General features: G+C 41.7%; 1 protein-coding gene across 1 annotated transcript in view; it reads left to right on the top strand.

Annotated features, from left to right (window-relative positions):
• The first annotated feature begins 4,954 nt into the window (after positions 1 to 4,954).
• Positions 4,955 to 18,442, top strand: part of Adam23 (ADAM metallopeptidase domain 23) — a 164,565-nt gene continuing 151,077 nt past the window's right edge. Inside the window, exons 1-2 of the mRNA XM_076866096.2 lie at positions 4,955 to 5,168; positions 6,351 to 6,568. Of these exons, the coding sequence (XP_076722211.1) occupies positions 4,955 to 5,168; positions 6,351 to 6,568 (432 nt within the window). The remainder of the gene's footprint in view (positions 5,169 to 6,350; positions 6,569 to 18,442) is intronic.

Below are 18,442 nucleotides of genomic sequence, written 5' to 3'. Positions count from 1 at the left end.
CCTGGGAATTAATTCCAAAAGGAGAAATGCTTCTTTGCTTAGGAATCCCTTCACACAATGAACATCTTTGAAGAATTTAGTAACTACTTAGTGATTAAACCAATAGGTAAATTATGTGGAAGAGCAAGCTCTTCTGGAATTGGAGCCCTGTTTTTTGTTGCACACACTTTTTTCTCTTCTTCTTTTCACAAACATATGAATTGATGCAGTTGATAAAAAATTTTAACCTTAACATATATTAATATGCAACTCACAAAAACAACTTTTTTGTCGTTGTCATTAAAAATGGTGGGTTGACAAACTAGGGTCTGCAGTCTACACAGTTTCTGCATTTCTGAAGTGCTATTTAAACATATAAAGCCCATGTAGCCTGGAATATTTACTATCTGGCCTTTTCCAGAAATGCTTGCTGATCTCTGAACCACATGGAAAGTATCAACAACAGAGCCTCTGTACTTTTACTAAGAAACTGATTATGGTCTTCTCTTCAAAGCATCAGTTTCCACTTGTAGAATCAGTCTTCACAGCTATCCCAGAAGGAGACTTTGAAAACTCCTGGGGATGAGTCTGCCAGAATCTGCCCCTGTTCTAGGGCAGAGGCTGCTCTTCGGCCGGTGCTGCTGCCCTTTCGCCCCTCTTTGTGCTGTTTCTCTCCTCCACCTCTCCTCAGCATCAGCACCACCCACCAACTTGCGGCACACCTCTTTGACCTTGTTTTCTTGGCCAAATGTTTGCACCATTCTAATTGCTCTTACAAATCTGCTTTGCTACGCTCTTCTCCTTTTTCAACTGTTTTCATCCTCCAGAGCCCTTCTGGAAACACTTTTTTATCCCCCCACAAGAATCTCAGCCTTTTTGTGTCATACATCTTCCAAATCTATCTCTGCTCCTATCTTTTCCTTGCTCCTATCCATGCCCAGTTTTCTCACGGGATCCAGTTCTGCCATCTGAAAGAGATTAGCAAGAGAGGTCTTTGGGGGTCCTTCCTCTCTAGATCAGCGGCACAATCCCATTTCCCCTCCAGACATTGCTTGCATGTACCTTCATTATTTTTGCCTGTTGTCCATATTGCCTTATATGATTTTTTCCCCCATGATCTTCTGGATGCCAACCTTCACCTACAACCGCAGCAGTTTTCCATATCTTCTGATGGTCCACTGATGGCCACGGGAGCCAACATGCAATTGTAACCTGAGCTGTCCCACCACTCAGACTTCATTCCAGTCCCATTTGCTGCATTCCCTCCCTTTCCTACTAAGATGTAGCCTTGCTCTTAGTACTATTCATGCTTGCACATGAATACAGAGCAAAGCAATAGGTAGTAAGTTATCAAGAAAGTCACTCATATTAGGAAAAAAAACAGAAGGAACATTTAGAAGTAAAATCTATAACAATAAAAATTCCCAACAACCTAATGAGAAAATTAGTAAATCTAACAAAGTAGCCTATTAAAGAATATTTGATCCTGTTTTTCACCTTCCCTTAAATCTGTAGGTTAAGGACTGCCAGTAATTTTTTTCGAAGTAATTTGCTCTTTCTCTGATTCACTGTTCTATTTGCTGATACATTATCTTGCCTCCAGTTATGTCTGTATACTTTAAGTTCTATAAACAAATGCTGTTTTTTTGGTTATGAAATGTAAGACAGCATCCACTGCTTGATAAAAATTAAATTGACAACAAATATATGAAAAAATGTTCGACATTTCTAGCAATTAGAGAAATGCAAATTAAGACTACACTGATATTTCATCTAACTCCAGTCAGAATGGCAATTATCAAGAGTACAAGTAACAAAAAATGTTGGCATGGATGTGGGGAAACAGGTACATTCTTATATCGATGGTGGGACTGCAAATTGGTGCAACCTCTATGGAAAGCAGTATGGATATTCCTCAGAAAACTTGGAATGGAACCACCATTTGACCCAGTTATCCTGCTCCTTGGCATATACCCAAAGGACTTAAAATCAGCACACTGTAGTGAAGAGGCCGAATTAATGTTTATAGCAGCTTGGTTATCAATAGCTTAGCTATGGAACCAGCCTAGGTGCCCTGTAACAGATGAATGGGTAAAGAAAATGTGACACACACACACACACACACACACACACACACACACGAATATTACTCAGCTTTAAAGAAGAATGAAGTTATGGCATTTGCCAGTAAAAGGGTAGAACTGGAGACTATCATGCTATTGAAATAAGCCAATTCCCCAAACACCAAACAAAGGCTGAATATTCTCTCTGATATGTGGATGCTAACACACAATAAGGGAGTGGGGAGGAACAATAGAAGTTCATTGGATTAGACAAGGGGAAATGAAGGGAAGGGAGAGGGGATGAGAGTAGGAAAGAGAGAACTCCACATCATGTGTAACCACAAGAATGGGAAGTTATAGTCCATGTATGTATAGTATGTTGAAATACATTCTACTGTCATGTGTGACTAAAAAGACAAATAAATTTAAAAAATTAAATTGAACACTCTACCAGTACCACCATGTGCACTGGTGATATTCCATTAGTCCAGTTCATCTGGAAGGTTTATTTACTAGAACAAACTTTGAAAGATTGTCACTCAATGGCAAGAGATGCTTTCTAAATAGCTTGCATGTAAGCACCTTTCTCCTTTCATTTCAGTCTCCTTTCTAATTCCATGTACATTTCTCTGAATTCCTTCCTCCCAGGTCCTTTTACAGGATATACATTGTATTAAAGATAAATTGGGGGCTGGGCCTATAGCTCAGCTGTAAAGCACTTGCCTAGCACACGTGAGGCACTGGTTGGATCCTCAGCACCACATAAAAATAAATAAATAAAATAAAGGCATTGCATCCATCTACAACTGAAAAAAAAATTAAAAAAAATAAAATGGGAAAATCTAGCAAGCACATGCTTGTCTGGAGGGAGAGGGCTGCAGGCACACTAACCTACAGGGAGATGGAGTGTTCACCAGCCTGCCTCAAGCATGTGTCCTTCTTAAGTGCACCACCTCCTCATTTATGTATTGATCACAGATTTTCCAAGAGATATTCTAGGCCTTGGACACTATGCTAGACCCTAGGGCACACTGATGAGCAAAAGGAAAACTATTGCTGCCTTTATGTGGGGGAGGTAGCACCAGTTACAAATTTGCATTCATAAATATGTGTCAGCAAACACTCTAGCTCTGATATAGAAAGGAAGCACTAAAATTAGTATCTATTTCCCTAACAGCTCTGTTATCTTAGGTCCGCTTATGTGAACAACATGTGCTGTGTCTCTTTCTCCTATTTTCCTCTTTGTTGGGTGGAGGTGGATATAAGGCTAACACTGTCCTTTCATGGCTATGGTGATTTATAGTCACATTTGTTTTTTATATCATGTAATTCTTGACACTGCCCTCCCCTCCCCCCCCCCCGTAGATGGTATAATTTCAGTTTTAAATGAACAACATTATTATTTTTTAATATTTTTTTTAGTTGTAGTTGAACACAATACCTTTATTTTATTTATTCGTATGTGGTGCTGAGGATTGAACCCAAGGCCTCGCATGTGCTAGGCAAGCACTCTACAGCTGAGCCACAATCCCAGCCCAACATTATTACTCAGACTGTCATTGGGAGAGTGAATGAATGAGTGTTTGCACTGTGGGAGGTTGGGGGCAGAAATAAGCCCCAATTCTAATTTGAAGCCACCAAATGTAGTGGCTGTGAACCCGCCAAAAGCAGGAACCTTGGATTTATTGTTTACAGCAGCGAGAGAAAACACCCCCTTTTCTCTGTAGAAGTTAGCACTGGATCTCAAAAATAGAAATGTGTCCTCCTAAACGCCTGCTCATCCCCATGGTTGACAAACAGCGATTTCCCAAGATAGCGCCGCACACTCAGTTCCGAATCTCTGTATTTCCTCCTCTCCAGAATGTCTAAACCCCTCCTGATTGCACCCAGTCATACTTCCTGAACTTTTTGAGGAAACACTTTCAGGCTTCATATGCTTTCCTCAAAGGCCCTGGGCACAGACAGGGGAGGACTCAGGCCCTGGCGGAGTACTCTTGCGTGGGGATTCCTGACGCTCTGTGGCCCGCATAGGCCAATGTGCTTCCCAGCCATGGTCCCACTCGCTGTTAGCAAGCTGAATGAGAAGCAAGGCTATTTTTACTTCCCTGGCTGCAATCCTTTATGTTTACTTGCAGAAAGAAAATACATAAAGGATAAAGATGGAAATGCTTGGCCTTAGTTTTTCCTAAGCAGATGGGGGTTGGAATAGGACAGGGTATGTGAGGTCTGGGATGGTGGAAAAGAAAAGTCGATTTCCTGGGCTGTTTTCTCCTGATTGTGCCTGTTTCTGGCCCAGGAGTCCCCACACTTTTCATTCTTTTCCCCAGACTCCCCCTTGACTGCCAGCTCCCCCCCCCCCATCTTTGGAGGTGCCACCGTCACCTCTGATGCTGCCTGGGATGCTGCATCACTCTGCTGTTTCCCCTTTCCCCACAGTAAAGCATGCGCAGTGCGTCCCATGCCCGTCGACAGCATCAGCATCAGCATCAGCATCAGTACCAGGGCCCGAAACCCGTCTCAGGCGCGTTCCCGAGGGAGGGGCGCACGCCCGAGCCGCGCGTCCCCGTGCTGCTCGCTCCTGCGCGCCGCCTCAGCACCCTCAGGCCCGGCAGCAGCCCCCGCAGTCTCTTGAGCGGCCGCGCCCGCCTCGGGGAGCGAGCAACCGCTGAGGAGGCTCCAAGTTGGCGGAGCGGCGGGGACCCCTGAACTCCTCTGCCATCCGCCCAGGGAGGGGCTGAGAGGAGAGCTGAGGAGGGCGCGCCGCCCAGTCCTGAGCCCCCAGCCCTGAGCCCCCTGCCCGCGGTGACACCATGCGCGCCCAGCCGGCGTGACCGGCTCCGCCCGCAACCGCCCCGCAGCCCAGCCTGGCGCTCTAGCTGGCCACACCGAGCGGCGCCCGGGAGCTATGAGCCATGAAGCCGCCCGGCAGCAGCTCCCGGCGGTTGCTCCTGGCAGGCTGCAGCCTTGCCGGCGCCTCTCGCGGCCCTTGCTGCGGCCCCGTCGGCCCAGTGCCTGTCCGCGCCCCGGCCCGCGCGCCGCCCTGTCTCCTGCTCCTCGTCCTTCTCCTGCTGCCTGCGCTCGCCTCCTCGTCCCGGCCCGGTGCCTGGGGGGCCCCTGCGCCCAGCGGTGGGTATGGCCCAGTGCCCTTTGCCTTGCTTTCCCCGCGGGGCCCTGTAGGGGAAAGCGAAGGGCACGCGGGTCCGTGCGCCCTGGACATGTCCCAGGCTTGGCCTTTCCGTGCCTCCCTGTCTACCTCTCCACCCTTCTCATTCCTAACCCCTTGGTTCATTCTAGTTCACTTTTGGAAGTCCATTTATGTTGCATTCACAAAAAACCCATCTCAATTACTGTGGTACCACTGGGAGGTATTTAGTGGATCCTGGGTCCTTCAGCGATCTCATGCAACTTGCGAAGGGGAAACCAGTGGTTGGGAAATGCAGCAAGGGAGCAAGTTGCTTCTTGTGTGCTGGAGCCTTAATATGAATGCGGGGAGCATGCAATGATAATAGTGGCAATGGGTTGTTTCCTCAAATTTCCCACTGGGCTTATTCACTGCAGTTGAGATTAAGATGAGGGAGGCATACTTCAGGGACCAAAGAATGAAAGTGCAGAAGACATACTTTGTGCACGACCTTTGGTTGTGATTTCTTAAAATGCATGTCATGAACAATTAAAAACAACACAATATCCAATACATTCATGATTGGAAATCACTGAAAGCAGAAAGTTGGCCTGGGCAGGAAAATAAAAAAATAAATCGAAGGCCGCAACATCCATATCCCTCTATGGCAAAGGATTTTTGCTCATCTCAAAGTTAAAAGAATGGAAAAATTTCCATTTTGTTAAAAGAATCAATTAAAATTCCGTGTCCATGAAGTCAGCATTCAAGTTACCATTGGAGTGTTCTTAGTTCTCAGATGGGATACTATTGAACAGAGTACAGTTGAACTTCTGTAGACTCAGAGAAGGGGTGGAGATGAGGGTCAAGACCCCTGAACAAGTACTTTTAATGACTTTTCCCTAAGTACATTCTGCCCCTCCCCCTAATATCTAGATGTATAGATTTAAGACTGGCTAAAAAATGTATACTTGATTCTAGTGCATGATTGTATAAGCCTTATTGGTTGTTAACTTATTCAGGCCATTTCATTGTTGCCATAACTTGCTTTTCTCTGACTCTACTTCTTACCTGTTTATAAATAGAAAACTTTGTTAATGTAATTAATGAAAAAATGCATTTTAGTACATATGTATTTATGGGGTGTATATGTGTGTGTTTGTGTATGTTTGTGCTTCCTGTCCCCCCAGCTCCGCACTGGAATGAAACTGCAGAAAAAAAATTGGGAGTCCTGGCAGATGAAGACAATACATTGCAACAGAATAGCAGCAGTAACATCAATTACAGCAATGTAATGCAGAAAGAAATCACACTGCCTTCAAGACTCATATATTATATCAACCAAGACTCAGAAAGCCCTTATCATGTTCTTGACACAAAGGCAAGACACCAGCAAAAACATAATAAGGTAGGCAGGAGGCTGGGCAGGAGGCAAAGTACCTGCCATTGAAGAGTTTTCCTTTGCTTTGATTTTCTGCCAAAATCTGATTTCACAAATGCTACTGCAGCATTTCTTATTAAGAAATAAATTAATATTATTATAGGGGAGAAACTGGAGGAAATTAACTTGGGATCTACTGGGTTACTATCTACTTGGGATAGGGTTACTGTTTGTTTCTTTTCTCTGACTAAACTGGAATTGGCAGTTTTGGATACCTTTATAAGCTTAGCAGTTGAAACATGGTCCATGTGTCTTTCAGGTGCATTGGGCACTGAGCAATAGCGTGACTGTTTTTATGTCCCGCCTTGATTCTGTGAGCCTTTATGTAAGGGTGCAGGATTCTACCTCCCAGGATGTAAAAACTCCATTCAATCTGCACACACAAGATTGTTGTAAGGGGCTGTTTGGCAGCAGTTTCCTCATCAATCTTTCCATTTAGAACTGGAGTGTTTAAGTTTACTCTTTCTTCAGTTGATCATTAGGAAGAAAATATTGAAATTCTATTATTAGTAGGTCAACAGTTTGACATTTTAAAAGATTATGAAGACTAGAAAAAATTATTTACATAATATGAACACCAGTTTTGGTTGACATAGTGCTTCAAAACTTCATCTGCATTGATTGGGAGGAGTTGTTTTACTTTCAGTTTAGTTCAGAAAGTGGAACTGATTTTAAAAAGGATATTCAGTGGAAGACAAAAGATGCTTAATGTCAAAGAGTTTAAGGGATCTACTTAAACTCTTCCAATTATTTATTTAAATTAATAATATTTTGGATCCAGGCAAGTTTACACAATGGATTATCAGTGCTTCTGTTCTTTATTAGGAGCAGAAAATAAAGTCCACATGTTAAATATTTCATTTTGACCTATATCTGTTCATTGACAAGCACAGGAACTGTCTAAGCTTCAAGAATTTAAGAAAACCATCTGTGGTTTATATTCTTGTTTTTATTTTGTTTTCTAAAATACAGATAAGTGGTAACAGTATTTATCCCCATTTTATAGACAGAGAGATAAAAATGCAAGACTTTGGGTGACTCTCCAAAGGCTGTAAATCAGCTACTATAAAGTTCAAGAGGGCTGAATATTTAATTTTTATTATTTTTTAAAAGAAGGCAAGTCTCAGAGATGCTTCCTCCATATTGAATATTGGTGAAGTTAACTTTGTTTCACATTATTATAAAGTGGCTGTTGCCCACCTTTACTGAGATAATGGGTCTCTGTTCTCTGCCAGGTCTTTCCCACCAGAAGCTTCTCTGTTACTTAATGGACTAACACATCATATAAACCCATTTGCCTTATTGAAATGAGTGGTGGGTGTTGCCTTTAGGAAGAGGCATCAGGGTCCCCTTGATAGGATGAATGGAGGTCCATAACTTTCCTTATGAATGTGACCTTCAGTGGTTAAGTGGCTAGTTCTCAGTGCCCTTGCATAGGCTGCTGGAGGAGAAAAAAAACCTGCATTAAAGCCTATTTTAAAGTTTCTCAAGCCCTATGCAGCTGAAATGTGAAAGAAATTTCAGAAGAATTTTATAACTGAGGTATTGGGGGCTATGACTAATGCTTGTCTTATAGTCTAAGTTTGCATAGTTGTTTTGTTTGTGGAACATGATTTGACTAATATATCTGACTTTCTATGATAATAAGGTTGTTCAACCTTTGCCCACCACTTGGGTAGAGAAATAGAATCCCAACTAGGGAGCACTCACTTGCTGTTGGAATGATTTAACCTCTCCACTCCCACCCTGGTGGTGGGTTTCTTTTCTACTTTGGAAAGAATGTTTATATAGAAATCATATATGAAAGCATTTTTCTTCTCTTCTTGTTTAATTCAGTGGATTTTGTTGCACATTGTTGGTATGCAAGCTGTATATGAAGGATTCACAGATAAGAACTGAGGGTGGGAGGTTGGAAAAGACATGCTCTGTCCCTTCAGGAGTTACACAAGTGACATAAGCAGCATTCTAAAAAAGGGTTCCCCTCTAGGTACGAACAGTATCATTCTGATGTGGGGGCTGCCTTGAAGTTGACCATTGTGTTCTGTGGTTTCCCTTCTGCTTCTGTTTTTAAGCATCTCTTGAACAAGTTGACAAAAAGGGTTCATATGCTTCCTGCTACATTTTAGGATGACTTGCCTGATAACAGTGCTGGGAGACACACTTGTTAGTTTGGCTGCTTTACAAATGTTTCATTGAGAAAGTATGGAATGTCATTATTTTTTGCTTTTATAAAAAAAAGTTTCAATTTTAATATCTGTGTGCTATGGGTCACTTTTTCCTCCCCTAATTCCATTGCACCGAAGCACATTTTAATGAAATGCTTAGAAATGCCTTAGAAATGCTGAATCATTGTGCCTCTGTGCCTCTCTCCTGGATCCCCAGATTGGGGGTAGATGTGGAGAGGGAAGTTCCCAAATATAGGTTGCCAGGCCAAGCTCCACATTTATGTCTGAAGCTGTTTCATAAGTACTCAGTAGTGATGGGTCCTAATTACTTAACAGCTGTGAAAGTTAAAATGTTTATTAACTCTTTCAAAATTGGAGAGCTTAAAAGCAGATCGTGTCAAGTACTTCTGAACATATGTTGTCATTGAAAACATTAGTTTCATTGTCAAAGAGTGTTCAGGAGCTTGGCATAATGGTGCATGCAGGTAATCCCAGTGGCTGGGGAAGCTGAGACAGGAAGATTGCGGGTTCAAAGCCAGCCTCAGCAATTGCAGGTGCTAAGCAACTCAGAGACTCTGTCTCTACATAAAATACAGAATAGGGCTGGGGATGTGACTCAGTGGTTGAGTGCCCCTGAGTTCAATCCCTAGTACCAAAAGAAAGAAAGAATGTTCAGGAATTCTTTCATTCTCCAGCTAGAGTAGTGAATTACCAATTGTCCAAATCTCCATTTTTTTTTGGAGGAGTGGGCACACTTAATAAATGTACCAGGATGAAAGGCATAAACCAAGATAGTCCAGAGCAGATGGGGAATTTATAGACAACTCGGAATTAAATGGTTATGTTCTTTGATTTTTGGTGGTTATGCAAATTCATTTCTTTACAGACAGTTATATTTTCTGATAATTGATTATATATATATATATTTTTTACCTAGAAAGTGAATATTACTATCATGTGGCAGTGTTAATACCCCAAATGGAAAAATTTAATTTTGTCATGTGTGATATTGTGAAATATATATTGGGTCTTCATCCTGTGTTCTCCTAAAAGCCTTGGAATTTCCTGAGTGATAAAGATCTCTTGTATGATAATATGAAGACTAGTGTCTGGGGTCCTCTAGGTGCTTCAGGGTGGGATGGGTTACCAGAAAGACTGAGGAATGATTGGAGAGTTAGGACTTTTAGTCTCATCCCCGAGAAGAGGGACTGAAGATGAAGTTGATCATTGACAGTAATGTAATCAGTCATGTCTATAAACTGAAGCTTTCTTAAAAACCCAAAGGAACTAGTTTCTGGAAGGTTTCAGATAGCTGAACATGTGGAGGTTCCTAGAGGGTGGCATGGAAGGGCATGGAAGCTCCTTGCCCCTTCTCCAATAATGTGCTCTAAGCATCTCTTCCATATGGCCATTACTTTGTATCTTTTGTAATGGCTTTTGTAATAAGTCAGTAAATGAGCTGGGGATATAGCTCAGTGGGTAGAGTGCTTGCCTCACATGCAGAAGTCCCTGGGTTCAAATCCCCAGCACCCTCCCCCTCTCCCCCCGCAAAATATATAGTCTTTGAGTTCTGTCTCTCTTATCAAATTAAATTGATTCTGAGGAGGGCATCATGGGAACCACAGTTTATAGCATGTCTTTTAGAAGCTCAAGCCCCCAACTTGGGGCTTGTGATTGGCATCTGAAATGAGTAACTGAAGTCTTGTGGGACTAAGCTTTCAATTTCTGGGCTCTGACCCAATCTCCAAATGGATGGTGTTATGAATTGAATCAGAGGACACTAGCATTGTGTTCAATGCAATGGCTTGGTGTGGGGGGCGGAAATATCCCCTCTACCTCTGGTGCCACCAGTGTTGTATTGAGTATCATGTGAAAATGGAGAAGGAAAAAACACTTAGCTTAAAAAAAAAAATATATATATATATATATATATATATATATATATATCTTTAACTTTTAAAAAATCAGTTCTTATGAGCCATACATTTAGAAAGCAGGAGAAACCCTTAGATTCATTCATTCACTCATTCATTTATTCATTCTGAGATAATCCTATGAGGTCTGTTCCTAGGGAAATTCAGAAACTTTTTCCAGAAATTTTTCTTTGATCAAAATTTACTTGTCCTCTATCCCATTCCCTTAGAATTCTTTTCTCTTCTGGTTGGGAAGGGATGAAGGGGGTACATTATGAGTTCCACGGGGCATGGGGAAATGTGACCTAGAGTTTGGACAGATATAAATGAAATCAAACAAAACTGCCTCCTGTCATGGAATGATATTTGGGTAAACAGGCCTTTTCTAATCTCTACCACCCCAGATTGAGGAGCGAGAGGTTTAGTGAATTCAATATTTATTTATTTATTAGTGCTGGGGGTTGAATCCAGGGTCTTAAGCATACTAAGTGTGAGCCCTGACACTGACCTACTCCCCCAGCCTAAGTGAATTTGGATGACAGTGATTATGTATGCTTTCTACTTTACTTTTGGACAAGACTGGTTCCACATTTATTGACTTTTCAGAAGCTCTCTTTTTCTTGGCGTGGTGTAAATGGTCCTAAGTGTCTTACATATGAGATACTCTCACACGATTTTAGAATTCTGGAACACATGTTTTTTTATGACACTTATCAGAAATAAATTTTAATTTTTATTATTTTTTATTGTTTTTAAATGTTGAGCTCTATCCCCTCCTTTTTTTTTATTTCTTAGTTGCAGTTGGACACAATATCCCTATTTATTTATTTTTATGTGCTGCTGAGGATCGAACCCAGGGCTCCGCATGTGCTAGGCGAACGCTCCGCCGTGGAGCCACAGTCCCAGCCCCAGGAATCAATTTTTAAAAGTCAACAGAAAGTCCCATATTCTGGACCATGGGAGGGTGGGAATTCAGCTTTCCAAGTAGCTGGGACTTAAGGCAAACACCACCATGCCTGGCTGTTTAAAATTTTATGGACTACACTTTGGACATGTCCTTGCTTCTTCCTAACTCATTGTATAAAGTTAATTGTTTGACAAGTCTGAATTGTCACAGGGCCCTTCCTCAGATTTAATAGAGTGGCTATCTATTAGATTATATTATAATATAAAATCTATGTTGTCCTCCACAGCCCCCTCCCAAATTTTCCAGGTTTTTAAAGCAGTCATTATAAAATTATGTAGAATTCAGACTTGTAGTGCTTTTATTTGGAATCCTGGCTTAGAGGAGGCTTTCAGTAAATATCAGTCAAATGAATTGATGATTGAACATCCATATGTTAGAAAGAGTATAGTATAGCAGTTCCCATAAAATTTCATGATATAATCAAATCAAAATTAAAAAAAGATTTAGTGTTTTTGACACTATGCTGGATCAATGGGAGAGGTAATTTTTTGGTCTTGAGTTTTTGGGCACTGTATAAGTTATACCTTATGGTTTTATTGTTTAATATAACAAAAATACCTATATCGTAGTACCCCTTATCCATGGCTTTTTTTTTTTTTTTTTTTTTTTTGCAGTTTCAGTTGTGATGGGTGATTGTGGGTAAGAAAAAGGGTTAGTATGATAAGATTTTAAGAGAGAGAGAACATTTATATAACTTGTATCACAATATGTTGTTATACTTGTTTTATTTTGTTATTATTAATCTCTTATTATCTTATTTATAAATTAAACTTTATTGTATACATGTGTGTACAGGAAAAAAAATCACAATCTGTTTAGGGTTTGTTACTGTACCTGGTTTCAGTATCCACTGAAGGTCTTGGCATGAATCCCCTGAAGATTAGGGGGTGACTAATGTATTAACATTTCTTAGATGATCCCCCTCACTGTTACTGACCATAATGGGCCAACCACGAGCTGACCATGTGATAGCTTTTGTCACTGTTATGAGGTGGTTGCTTGATGGCACAGCAAGATGTGTCTCCCTGCTCGTATGGTTTCTAGTAGATCAGATTCACATCTGTTAGGTGTTCAGGTTTGTTGGATTCAGCACACATTTATTGAAAACCTCTTTTGAATCAGGCACTTTGCTAGGCTCTGGGGAATAGGACAAGGAGTAACACTTAGTCCCTACTCTGCTCACTGGTGGGGTGTCAGGGAGCTGGTGGCTTGTGGTTCATGTCTGTGTAGTTACAGTGGTGAGAACAGAAGACTGTGGACACCCAGAGGGGAGAGTGATCTTTGCCCAAGGAAGTCAGAGGAAACATCACGGGGGAAAAGAGAACTGGGCTGGTCCTCAAGAACTGTTAGGAAATGCATTTGTGCAGGAGGTGGAGAGAGGACAAGCCAGGGGCAGCAGAACAGAGGCTCTACTTGCACCATGTGTCCTGCTGGGTAGCAGCAGCACCTTGGATGTGGCTAAGTGTGAGAAGGGAAAACCTAAGTGTGGGGAATTTTAAAGAATCAGGCATTAGTGTTATATTTGTAGTGACTTTAAAAAAAATCCTACTTTATTCTCTAGAAAAACTTTATTTATTTATTTATTTATTGGTGCTGGGGATTGAACCCAGGGCCTTGTACATGTGAAGCAAGCACTCTACCAGCTGAGCTATATCCCCAGCCCCAAGACTTTTGCTTAATATTTTCACAAAGGATTAACTGCTAGTGAGTGCCAGACAGAGCCAGGATTTGAACCCAGGTCTTTTCTTTCCAGAATCTATAGTGGAGGGAGATAGGAGGCATTGGGAGTGACCGGAGCAGAAGATGAGGGCTGTCTCGACACGAGGGGTTTGGTTTGGGGCTCATGTCTTATTGCATAGTAGGCCCTGGGGAATCTAGAGGTGAGCAGGCATTGATTGAATGCCAAGCACGTGGCTCCTCCTGGAGCTCACCTTCTAACAGGAGGGGACAGACCACAGCACAGCAGGAACAACAACAGCACACAGTGATTCCAGGCATTGACAAGTGCTTGAAGAACATAAAAAATGAGCCGTGGTAGATGGTGGTGGGTGCAGGGTCACTCTTGATCGAGCAGAGCAATGAGGCTGAATCCACCTATTGTCAGGAAGTGGCTCCTTTTTAGATAGGGTGGACACAGGCTGTTTATTGTCGCCCTCCATCCTATTTCTTGCGCTGAGGTTTGATGTCTCCCCCAAAAGTTTGTGTGTTGGAAACTTAATCTCCAAATCCATGTTAGGGGCCTTTGGAGAAGGGGCCAATGGGAGGCAATTAGGATTAGAGGCAGTCATGAGGCTGGGCCCTTGTGATGGCTTCAGTGGCTTCATATGAAGAGGAAGAGGGACATGAGCTAGCACATATGCTATCTTGTCATATGATGTCCTCAGCCATGCTATGATTGGCAGGAAGGCCCTCTCCAGGCAGCAGAGGCCTGCTTGTGGACTTCCCAACCTCTAGAACCATGAACTAACTACACTTGATTTTCTTTATAAATTACTCAGTTTATGGTATTATTCAGTTACAGTCACAGAAACCAGACAGGTTAAGATACCTTGCTGCCCAACACCCACCCTTCTTCATTTCTGTTACTTGCTTGACTCCTGTAGGCATTCGAGTTTGGACCGTAATTTTTGATTCTTTTCTTCCATAAAGTCTAGACCATTTTTGATCATTGTACCCTGGATGGATTTGAACAGTCCACAGCTGTCCTATTGAAAGTCTTGCTTCAGTGTGTGTCTCTAAATAATCTTTCTGCTCAGGGGTTGACTCATTTTTGCTAGCTATGTAACTACTGGTGTTAGACTGTCTTCACTGGTTCTCAGTTCAGTTGACAGTGTGGGCCAGAGTCCTTCTAGTTGTAGCCAGTTGAAAATAACCCAGGCTAGGCATGGTTTATACCTGTAATCCTAGTGACTTGGGAGGCCAAGGAAGGAGGATTGCAAGTTCTGGGCTAGCCTCAGTAACTTAGGGAGACCCTCAGCTACCTTGCAAGACCCTGTTTCAAAAAAAAGAACTGAGGATGTGGCTCAGTGGTAGAATGCCTCTGGGTTCAATCTGTAGTACCAAAACAAACAAACAAACAGACCAACAAACAAACCACAAAATTTTCAGGAGCCTGTGCCTGGTGGCATTGCCCAGGGTTAGTGGCTTTATCCAATATGAAAGTAAATAGGGCAAGAAGGGAGCTCTCCTTTTGCTAACCCTGTTTTTCTCAGCGGTGGGGCTGGTTTCCCATCCTGAGAATGAACCTTGGAGTCATCTTTGACTCCTCTTTCTTCATCTCCTGCCTATAAATAGTGGCTTATTAAGTCTTGACGTTGCTCCCTTGAATCCCTTCCTCCTCCTCTCTCTGCATTGTTCTGTCCCCCCCTCTTGTTCTCTCTCTCTGTCAATCCATCCATCTCACTGCTGTCAGATTAATCTTAGTGGAACACTTATTTCATCATGTGACTCCCGTTCTCCACATTCCACAAGCTCACTTTCAGCTAGCCATGTTTTCCTGGGGGTGGGGGAGGGAGGAGAGGACGGAGACTCTCGAGAATTGCCACTTTCCTCTTCATCACGCTCATTTGCTTCTCCCTTGTTCTTCCAGCTTTTCCCCCAGGGCTCTTTATCCAAAGGCAGTCCATGGTTGGAAGTAATTTTGTCTGGGTGATTCCATTCATATCTGTCCAAGTTCTGGGGTTAGTTGTGGAAAACCCTTGTGATCCATGATAATAACCCACTCTGTCAGTAATGTATTCCCAGACTTTTAAGTTCAAGTTCTCGTACCTTACTGCTGCAGGACACCCTGTTCCATCCATCATTAAGATATTAGTAATTAATTGCTCATTGAGGATGAGCTTTCTGAATGAAAGTAATTTTTTTTCCTTTTGAGAACATACATAATCAAAAGGCTTTATTCTTACAAAGTGTTCTGTTCACAATTGCTATAGGAGCCCTTTAACCTTTTGAAAATTTCCTTCATTCCTATAATTCGTTCATTCAGAGCCCACTGAGTGTCTGAATTCTGCAATATTACAGGGGCGCCTTTGTGTTTAGAATTCATATAAATTCAGTATAATTTTAACTGAATTTAATTCTAGGAATTCCATTATAAATGGGGGTCGACCCAGTTACCATATTTTATATTCAGAATAATGAAAAGTCAAAAAACAATCATGTTCATTCATGGCAAATTTGAATAGAATTCTCCGTCACTGGCTACCTGTTCTGCCACAGTTGGGAATTAACTCAGTGCTTCAAATACATTTTTGTTATATAGATGTCTTCACTGCCTAAAGGGTGGATGGAAGCTAAACGTTCCTTATCTGGAATTACAGAGTAATGAATTTGAATTCTCCTTTTAATTCTATTGTAGAAGAAATTTATTTGTTAACAAGAACTACCTTAACACTAAATGTTTTTCTAAGCCTTCTATTTAGAGATGAAAAGGATGGAAATTCAAGCAAATTTCCTCTACCGATAGACACTAATTACAGAGTAATTAAGTTCAAATAAACCAGTGAATGAAGTATAAATAGGACCCCATTGCAAGTGACTACATTGCTCTGAGCTTGGCTCTGTAATTATATAGCTGGGGACACCCGCCTCTTGCTTATCTGCATGGCAGTGTCCACTTGAGGGAATTGTCCTGCCATATTTTTAATTCTAGTTGGGTCGTGTGAACAAGATCATCACGTGCTCCTGGACTGCTTCCTCCTGCCTTTCCTGGGGGTCAAGAATAAATCTAGATGTAGTCAAATCTAAGCACAGCTAGAGACATACAAAAAGCCCCCCAGAACAATGGAGAAATTGATGTTTGAGTATCTGCTGGATCCAGTGTCTGTTTTGGAGCTTCCTTTCCCTTGGTGTGGACGTTTAAGAATTTGCTGTATCTAGCTATAGTCCAGGTCACTTTACTGGGTTCTTTGTGCTTCTTCTTACCTGTTAACAGACCTGCTAATACACTATATGTGCAATAGTGGTTTTGCCAATGGGTTCCATTAAGTTCATGTCGTTCAAAGCTTAGAGAAGTCCCCTCCTGTCAGCTGAGTAGAATGCCTTAAATCAACTTGCAACTCAGCTCTCCAATGCCTTGATAAAAATACAAATAGAACATGCAGCTTTTGTATCAAACCTAAACAATTTATTGAGGCACTGTCGTATCTATAATCTCACATGGTCCTCACAGTGTACTTACCAAGATTAGTATTTCTGTGTTCTTAAAGATGAAATTAAATCCTGAGAGGTCAGGTCAGTTGCTTGAGGTCTTCAGAATAATTGCTATGACCAGAAAGATCAGAACCTTGGTCTGTGGATTTCCACTTTCTTTTTTTTTTTTTTTCATTGAAACTTTGGATTGGATAGGGAGGTTTCTGTTCCTTTTAGGTATTTTTCCTCTTGATGATAAGGACCTATGGCTAATGTCTTCTGAACCGTGCACATGTGTTCACACCCACACATTTCTCCAGGTGTTTCTCTGCAACCAGCAAGGTTTCTAATCCCCCCACCCCCCACAACTGAATACTTCAGATAAAAAAATCTTGTTTAAAACTGGTGGCATTTGTAGGATATTTTGCTTGTCTGTTTACCTTTTCTTATTAACTTTAATTTTCTTTTCCTCCATCAGATTCTCCTTCCTTATACACTGAACAAGGATGGTCATGTTTGGTGTTTCCAAATTATATGCCAGCCATTTGAGAAACTCTGAAGTAGTTTTTCTCTTTTACGTATAGGGATATCCAGCTTGAAGAAGTAGGTCTTTGAAACAAGCTGAATTTAATAAGAACTGGTTAAGCTATGCTTTATTTTGTTACTCTTGGAAGAAATGACATAACACCCAATTTAAACATTTTGTCAGCATGTAAAATTCAGGGTAACTAGTTTTTTGATGCTGTTTCATCTCAGAGCAAGGAAAATGGCATTTTAGTGATCTGGTGTATCCATTTATTGGTGGGTTAACTATGATTTGTACTATGCTGTTTAGATTATCAGAAATTCCTCGGACTTGCCTTACTACCTCTGTTGTAAGGAAGTCGTAGAAGAATTGCTGGGGGATGGGGGGGTGGTTCTGAGAAATCTGCAGTTATATTTATTCAGACTTGGGTAAGTTGCTTAGTCTCTCTAACTTCTCTCTAAGCCCCATCGTCCTTATCAATAACATGCACAATAATAAAGAGACTGTGCCTGGCCTAAATGGGATCACCCATATAAGATGTGCTTTGCCTGGTGTGTGGAAATACTTAGTGAGTGGTATTAATTACTGAGCAGCCTCTGGAACTGTTCTTTCCTAAATAAAAGATTTCTTCTATTAAAACAAGAAGATGGGTTTTGAGGGTCATTCTGAGGACAGTTCTGGGGAGGGTGATTCTCAGAGTCTTCCTGGTGTTGTGGTTGCCATGTGCTTGGTTGATCCGTGTTGGATGGAAGTGGCTTCAAGGAGTGACTACATGAGGATGTGTGTATGTCTAAGAGCCTGCAGTCCCCGAGCCATGTGAAGTAGATAAACTGGTGCTTGTACTCTGGGGGAGTAGAAAAGTGTCCCTATACCTTTGCTAATAATCTAAGCACTCAGAGAAGGTGTGGACATCAGGCATTTCAGTGAGTAGTAAGGTGAACCATTTTCTTCTTGGAGCTAATTGCTGAGTGTGTATGCGGTGGCCTCAAATACTTGTACTCTAAATAGCATGCATTCCTATGACAATTTCTCCCAGAAATGTCCCAATTAGACATCCACTTCTCCTCCCCTCCCCCAATTTTCCAAACCAAACCAAACCCAAGAAATACTTTCAGCTGCCATGGACAGTTTTCTGGCTTT

The sequence above is a fragment of the Callospermophilus lateralis genome, chromosome 9 (genome assembly GCF_048772815.1).
Source record: "Callospermophilus lateralis isolate mCalLat2 chromosome 9, mCalLat2.hap1, whole genome shotgun sequence".
Lineage (NCBI taxonomy): Eukaryota > Metazoa > Chordata > Mammalia > Rodentia > Sciuridae > Callospermophilus > Callospermophilus lateralis.
This window is presented reverse-complemented; position numbering and strand designations above follow the sequence as displayed.